Genomic DNA, 8,447 nt, shown 5'->3' on the forward strand with positions numbered 1-8,447 from the left:
TTTTTTTTTTTTTTTTTTTTTTTTTTGGTAGTATTGTATAGTACTGTATAGTCTACCTTGTGAAGAAAGCAATCAGTGTGTTTGATGAGGCACTCTAGTGGTGCTGTGGTGGAGTGAAGAAATGAGGTACTTTGGCGGTAGAGTATAGAACATGGTTTAATGCACATATCTTTGATGAAGTTTTTTCTTACCAAGAATTTCTAGACATTTGGTTTTCTACAATATAGCTTAATGAGTGTTTTGCCTTCTTGGTGATGTCTTCTCACCTAAATTCGAACTCTAGATTGTCGAGAAGCTTTCGGCCCATGGTTTTAATAACGAGTCATAACTCACAGTTAATGTCATTGTCTGAAATTATGCGGTATCCATTGTCTTATTTGGGCAGATAGCATCAGCGATTTAAAATATTGAGGATCTACAACGTTAGCACCCTCTTACTTTCTCTCTCTTTCCTTGAATGCTCAGACACATGGATGACACGTCATATATCACTTAATTGCCGATCTATGGAATTTGAACAATTGATTGTGGTGTAAATTCAGGTAGAGGAAAGGATTCCATGTTTACTTCATTTGCATATATATGCAAACAGTAATTTGAAGGATTAAGCATCCTTATATTTTTTGCGAGACTAAATTATTAAATGCAGTGCTACGATGGAAGATGATGCAATCACTTGTTCTTCGATACTGTATAATGGCTTTGCTTAAGTCATAATAAAGATTCCTAAGCAGAGTTATGAGAGGCAGGAGGATTGTTTTTAATTCATCTCCTGTGAAAATGTTTTTGGGATGAGATTAATTTTTTTCTTGTGATGCCACTACGCGTGCAATTTCAATTAGAAAGTGAGTTATTGAAAACATAAATATGCATTCATTCGAATTAAAACCTCATTGTTCTTTGTAAATTTCCTCATTTTTTAAGTTTTTATTATGCACGTGCATGTATGGTTTGTTCACCATGCTGTAATTGTGAAGGTCATATCAATAATTGTTCTATTCAATGCATATATAGCTGTGTTGCTAGATGTCGAGCACTCTAATCTGCTGGCAGGATTCCCTATTTGGATTTAAATATGGTTATTTCATTTGGCAAGGTGTCGCCGCATAATGAATTTTCAATTGCTTTGAACAGGATGTCTAGTTGAAAAATTGATCGGCAACAGATGTAAATATTCATCAATTGATGTCCTGTAGCTGGTGATGTGCTCAGATCACAACCTTAGCTCTTCGAATGGATTGCCAGAATGCATTGGTTGTTAGTGGTGGCTTTCGCCCCATCTTTTGAAGTTCTGATTTCGTCATTCTTTATTAGTTTCTTGTCTTAATCTTTAGAAGTTCTGCAACCTGCAAAGTTGTTCTTTTCTTTTCTTTTCTTCGCTGTTACTGGGTTTGGGGTCAAGGTGTGAGTTTGTGGTACATGGATGAGCCCTGGCTTTGCTACTACTATGGCCACTATGTCAAAAGGTCTGGGCAAATTTGTTGATTATGCCGTCGTTGGAGCCCCAGATCTTTATTCACCTGGTGTGCCAAGCTCTTCATTTTCCAAGGGAAGAAAGAGAAAATGGAGCTTTATGGATGAATCTGCTCTGGTTCTTTGCTTGGGCCATTTATCAAGTTCTTACATTAGCATATGCTCTGGGAAAGTAATGGAAGAGGAGTCTTCAATCGATCCTGATCTCAATATCAACTTCAAACGAGGAGGTCACAGAATATCCAATCAAAAGATGGCATCTTCTGGGACTTCAAATGCACTTGAAGTAAGGAGGCCTAAATTAGATCTCGAATTAAGTCTGTCTACTGGACCTGCTGAATCTATTTTCACTGCTGTTCAAGGGTTCAGTCCTTATGGGAAGATTTCTGAGTCACCAGCCTTTGTCATTTCGCCTCAAGTTGTTGATGAAGAGTCAATGCCATCTCAGTGGAAAACTGGGTTTTATGTTTCTACATTGCCAAATATTGCTAATTTTGTTCCTGTTGACCATATCCATTGCTCTGGCAATCCTATTCAAGTGACCCCTAAACTTCCATTCCGTGCAGCAATGACAGCTAGGTCAGTTGCCGGTACTTTTGGATTGTTTAATCAACAACAGAAAAGGAGAACCAGCATGAAAATCTGCCAGTTTGAAAAATGCATAAAGGGAGCAAGAGATGCTGTTGGTCTCTGTATTGCCCATTGAGGTGGGAGGAGGTGTAAGAGAGCTGGCTGTCAGAAGGGATCCGAATGCAAGGCACATGAAGGTGGTCGCCGGTGCCAGTGTCTTGGATGCACTAAAAGTGCGAAAGGCCGTACTGATTACTGTTTAAGGCATGGAGGTGGTAGGCGTTGTACTCACGAGGGTTGCCCTCATGCAGCAAGAGGTAAGACAGGATTCTGTATTCGTCATGGAGGCGGCAAAAGGTGCAAGATTGAAAATTGCATGAAGAGTGCTGAGGGTATATCTGTTCTCTGCATATCCCAAGGAGGCCGCAGTCGCTGCCAAGATCCTCGGTGCTCAAAGGGTGCTCAAGGGAGTAAAATGTTCTGTAAAGTTCACGGTGGTGGCAGAAGGTGCACATTTTTGGGGTGCACAAAAAGTGCAGACAGGAGAACTCCATTCTGTAAAGGTCATGGCGGGGGCAAAAGATTTCAATTTAAAAGGTGCACAAAGATCGACCATGTGGGAACTTTATTTTGTGTTAGTTATGGTGGCAGCAAGAGATGCACTGAACTTGAGTGTACCAAGAGTGCAAGAGGGTGCACCAACTTTTGTGTTCGTCATGGTGGTGGAAAAAGGTGCAAGCTCGAAGGATGTACAAAGAGTGCACAATGTAGAACTGATTTTTGCTAAGCACACGGTGGAGGAAAACGATGCACTTGGGGACATTTAGGTTCAGAATTTGGCAGTAAAGGTGCCAGTTTATGTGACAAGTTCGCTACCAGGAAATCTAGTCTGTGCAATAAACACAGTGCTCAAATAGAAAATAAACAGATCCACGAGAATGATATAACGGTTTCTAGCCACATTCTTGTACATTTGCACAGATGAAATGGACTTCTGCATCTGAACACAATCTTTTTGATTGCAGTGAAACTATAGAACATGGGACTCCTTCAATTGGCTATGGATACCAATCGATTTCTTTGCCAATCCGACCGCAGGTTGGAAATCTTTGCTCGAATAATTCTGATCTTCCAGAAGGCAGGATGCACGGAGGACCCTTAATGGGAAATCTCAAATGAATCACATTCTTTTCAACAAGTAAAAAGAATGAAGAAGCCGGAATCCAATTCAAGACAGGAAAATATTATGCCCTGCCTCATAGTTGTGTGTAAGCAAAGCTCCTGTTCTGTTCGTTTCATCATAGTTGGTTTGAGTCGGGTTTTCTGCATCTTGTTCATATCGATATCTTGTCATGACGGATAAGAAATTATCGTTTCATTATTGTGTCACAGGAATGGATGTGCTTTTCAACTGAAATCGTGGGTTAAGTTATGAAGCTGGTCTGGGTTGAGTTGGTTTTAGGCTGTCTACATCCCTTTCAAATATTTTTCTGTTTTAATTTTAGTTTCTGTCTCCTGTAGATATTCGTATCATCATATGTAAATTTTAATGTTGTCCAAGTTACTTGTGGACTGTTGCTTGTAGTTTGTTCTATTGCTCTTTTTCTTTATTGTATTATGGGGGTATTTATTTGGCCTCTTTTGCTATTAAGTTTTGCTAGATTACGTAACCATTTTTTTCTTAATTGATTATTTGTTGTGAAAATTACACCTACCATCTTTTCTTTTGAAATTTCAATTCAACTTATGCTACTTTTTATTCAACAAATACTGACTTTTTTCTAACCATCAAATGCACCACCCAAACATTTCATTCCTCAAATGGTCGGTCACACGCCTATAAAATAGAAGATTGGGATTAGAGAGATGCTTGATAGATGGTACAATTGGAGAATAGAACTTTATAAATAGTAGGTTCCCGCATCTTTCTCAACAATAGCCCATCTCATCAAACAATTTAGCTATATGTTGGTGAGACGGGTGAATTAGGGGTTGCGATTTTTGGGGTTGAATTGGAGACTAACAATTAGGGTAAAAATTATTTTAAAGTCGTGTTTTACATATGGCGATTTCAATGAGCTGGTAGGTTTTGGTTGAATTGTAATTTTTTTAACAGTCATAACTTGCCATGTGAAATTTTCGTACAACACATCAATAACGAAGGAAATAACGAAGGAAACGAAGTCTGGTTGATGATGAAGGAAATGAAATCTGGTTGATGATGAATGGAGTGGAATTAAAGATGAGTGATCATTGGGAAATAGTTTAAAGTTTGGTAAGTAAACTGTGATCATAGTATAAATTGCGTAAGCAATAAAATATTTTACTTGAATGATTTGACTGAGTTGTAATTTTTATAACGATCGTTACTTATCACGTGAGATTTTCATACAACACATTAGGGCTGGGCAAATCTCCCGAACCGAACCGACCGAACCGAACCCAAACCGAACCGATCCGAACCCGACGGTTCTTGTCAAATTAAATACCCGAACGGGTATCTGAATTGAGAACCGACGGGTACGGTTGGGTTCTCGGTTCTAGACCAAGAACCGAAGAACCGAATAAGAACCGAATCTTTCTAATTTTTTTTATATTGAGTAAATCAAATTATTTTAATTTTAATTTTTTCTAAACAAATTAACAAATTAATAATTTCTAAATCCAAATTTTTGGCCTAATAATTTGTTTCATTTCTAATTTTTTAATTTTTGACCCAATTACCCATTTTATTGTTTCATTTCTTAGCCAAACAAGATCAAATATACTAAATAACCCTAAACACCTACAATAAAGTGCATAACGTTGTCTCGACTCTCGCAAGGAAACGAAGTCTGGTTGATGATGAAGGAAATGAAATCTGGTTGATGATGAATGGAGTGGAATTAAAGATGAGTGATCATTGGGAAATAGTTTAAAGTTTGGTAAGTAAACTGTGATCATAGTATAAATTGCGTAAGCAATAAAATATTTTACTTGAATGATTTGATTGAGTTGTAATTTTTATAACGATCGTTACTTATCACGTGAGATTTTCATACAACACATCAATAATGAGGGAAACGAAATTAGACGGATGATGTATGTATGCAATGTCTCAAAGATGAGTAACCATTGGCAAACAGTTTGAAGTTTGAAAAGTAAATTATGATCATATTTAAGTTAGGTGAACAATAAAACATTTTACTTTAGAGTGAACATGGATTCTCAAAGTTGCCACAACTTCTTTGTAAGTCAAACCAAGACCTCGAGTGTTGTATACCAAGAGATCAAAATCTCTAGGTGTGGCATGTAGAGTGGATAGCTCATCGAAAATGGTTTGACTTGGAGTAGAAAATCAGCAATAGGCAGGGTTCCTTCAAACTACAAGTAGCTAGTAAATTAAAATTGGAATTGGCTCAATTCGTAGAATTAGAAACATTTGCACAATTTTCTTCGGATCTCAATAAAGCTATTCAGAATCAATTGGCAAGAGGTAAGTGATTATGTGAATTGCTTAAACAATCTCAATCAGCTCCCTAACGGAAGAAGAACACATAATGACTATTTATACTAGAACAAACAGTTATCTTTATTCAATGGAAATTGGGCAGGTAAGGAAATTTTTGTTAAGTGGTTACGTTGTATTAATTGAGACACTGTGTCTCTGAGGTGAATGATGTGCGGTTGGAAACGTCGGGCAAATATATGGGACCGGTCCAAGCCTCATGGGAATTGAAGGCCAAGGGGATGAAAGTGACGATTGGTTCAGTTAGAGGCAAGAATGGCACGAAAAATTAATTGATCTTGACGTCTGCAAAAGGGATATTAAAAGTTTTAGAATCTTGACTCACCAATTGTTATAGTTTGAACTCTGAAAATGACAGGGTGATGTACCAATCAGGTATTCCATGAGATTGAGACCGTAGAACAGGGAGATTTATACCATTCAGGAGAAAATTTTAGAAGAGATGACTCTCTAAATGTAAAAGCACAATTCAAATTAATGATTCAATTGGAATTTAGGCATTGACCCAGAGGATATCTTTCAATTCCTAAAACACCCCATATACACAGATCAGCGTAAGTTGGAGTGCTGGTATACTGTACAGGACATGATTAAGAAAGCTAAAGGTGTTAAATATTTATCCATCGTCGGTTATAACAAATAAAAGACCGAATAGTAAGAGGGTGTTTGAGAGCCATTTTTATATAAAAATGTATTTTAAAATAATTAATTGATGAAAAATGTGTGATTGAAAAATAAGAACAAGTTTTTTATTTATGAGTAATATTATTTTAATAAAGAATGTATGGTTGAAAAGAAGAGAGAAAAATACATTTTGAAGAAATTGATACCAAACGGGGCCTAAGTTTTGTTACCTCCGTGTTGAATGAGGGAAAAAAAATACCCTTTTAACACCTATTAACCAATCAAAAAGCAAATGCTAATATTGTTACCACATAATAATAGAAGTGCAGAGGGCGTTTGTCAAATAGGGTATAGAGTCAAGAACTAAAATCTTATAACGTACATTTGCTGGAATGAATTACAGAAAAATAAAAAATAAAATAAAATAAAAAAGGGGACAGATGCTGAGTCGATAACTTAAGAACCCAAGGGTTCAAAAATAAATTCCGATTAGGTCTCAAACCTCCTTTGCCAGTCTATACTTTTCTGACCTGATTGTCATGAGTCAACTAGGACCTCCAGATAGGCTCTTTGTCGTATACTTTTCTGACCTGAATGTTATGAGTCGACTGGGACCGCCAGATAGGCTGTCTGCCACTTTGAACAAGAGCAACATGCTCGCCTTCTTTCACCATCCCATTTTTCTAATAGATTCACAATACTACATTTGTGAGAAAAAAATACAGTACATTTTAAATCCTAATGCACGAGTGCTAAACACAAATCCAAGAATATGATGATAAGAATAATGGTATTCATAGTGAGTAACTACAGTAATCGCACTACGTGGCATCTTATGTGTCATGGTTTTAATGATTAAGAAAAGAAAATAATCAAATAGATTTCCATATTAATAATAAAACAATCTCAAGTAAGATGCCACGTAGAGTGACTACTATATTTTGGTTGACTACGAATAATATTACTCTAAAGATAAAAGCACACGGATCAGGCAGTCATTTAAGTTGATGTGTGTATAATATATTAGGATCGAATTTGCCAAAACAGGTTACATTTTGTTGCTCCAGTTGTTTAGTGCATTCAAGAGAGTGAATTTCATAACTCAAGGCTAAATAACTCAGCAGTTTACACGGCACCAAGAACAATCATTTGCATACTCAGTACTAGAAAGATTAGTTGCAATCAATCATGTAGCTAACCAAGTATCTACTATCAATCTCTTGTTCTAATTTCATTGATATGTCTAAATTACCCCTGTGCAATACTAAATGATAATCCTAAATTGAGTAAAAGTGGAACCTCACCTGCAACAAAGATAACGCCTTTGAAAAGGTCTCCTCAGCATCATCTGAAAACTCCAAGTATATGGGACAAACACCCTGGTACAAAGCCAGTCTCTGCTGTATTCTCTTCCTGTAACACAATTAAGCATACAATCAATTTCATTAAAATTATAAATAACCATTTCCCAGGATACTTTTTCAAATTAATCAGATACTTTTTCAAATTAATCATGTTATATAAAGTTTTCAGAAGTAGCTAATGAGTGAATATCAGATTATACATATAATGGAGATCTTACAAGTAATAACACGACTAAGCCACCAAAAGCACTTTAAAATCGAAAACCAGAGTCTTAAAAGCAATAAAAATAAGCTTAGTATACAGTGTAGATCAAGAGGCTCACTCATTTGTAAAAGCAAAAATTGTGCCAGAAGGCCGATAATGGCTCAGTAGAATGGCCATGAAACCAGTTCGGGTGAAGACAACAGTTGAAGTTCCAAGTGTGTTAGACATCATGGTTGCATGGTATGCAAACATGTCACTCATATGGTTCTGCACAAAATGAAAATTGTCATTAAAATTTCAGTCTATTAGGTGTACATTCATGTTCATCTGCATGTACTTGCATAACTGACTCAAAAACTACATATATAACACTGCCCTGACCTTGAAGGCTTGACCAAGGTTTGGTGGAGTCTGTGAACCAACCATTGTTGCTTCGGTCCGCATAGACACCGTGTGCATGACCTTGACAGCTTTCAGTGGATATCTTCCAAGGAAGCGAAATCAATATTATTGTATGTACATAGCACAATACCAAAGATAATGAAAAATAATATGTGAAAAGAGACTGCTCTAGAGTTACTTTTCTACTCTCTAGAAAGTAATCTTAGACTATGTCTTATAAGTAAAAAAGGTAAAGCCTGATTGATGTAGATTTTTTGAGAATAGATTTTGACCCGGGGGGGGGGGGGGGGGGGGGGGGAAA

The 8,447-nt window shown here is 36.7% G+C and overlaps 1 protein-coding gene and 1 pseudogene across 1 annotated transcript in view; one reads left to right on the top strand and one right to left on the bottom strand.

Moving 5' to 3' along the window:
* Nucleotides 1-1,119: 1,119 nt before the first annotated feature.
* Nucleotides 1,120-3,623, top strand: LOC111375182 (annotated as a pseudogene).
* A 2,825-nt stretch (nucleotides 3,624-6,448) lies between these two features.
* Nucleotides 6,449-8,447, bottom strand: part of LOC111375183 (plastidial pyruvate kinase 2-like) — a 6,427-nt gene continuing 4,428 nt past the window's right edge. The window contains exons 9-12 of the mRNA XM_022997983.1: nucleotides 8,126-8,228; nucleotides 7,863-8,011; nucleotides 7,480-7,588; nucleotides 6,449-6,858 (exon numbers count right to left, since the gene is read on the bottom strand). Of these exons, the coding sequence (XP_022853751.1) occupies nucleotides 6,724-6,858; nucleotides 7,480-7,588; nucleotides 7,863-8,011; nucleotides 8,126-8,228 (496 nt within the window). The 3' untranslated portion in view covers nucleotides 6,449-6,723. The remainder of the gene's footprint in view (nucleotides 6,859-7,479; nucleotides 7,589-7,862; nucleotides 8,012-8,125; nucleotides 8,229-8,447) is intronic.

This window comes from Olea europaea, unplaced genomic scaffold (genome assembly GCF_002742605.1).
Source record: "Olea europaea var. sylvestris unplaced genomic scaffold, O_europaea_v1 scaffold1346, whole genome shotgun sequence".
In the NCBI taxonomy this organism is placed as follows: domain Eukaryota; kingdom Viridiplantae; phylum Streptophyta; class Magnoliopsida; order Lamiales; family Oleaceae; genus Olea; species Olea europaea.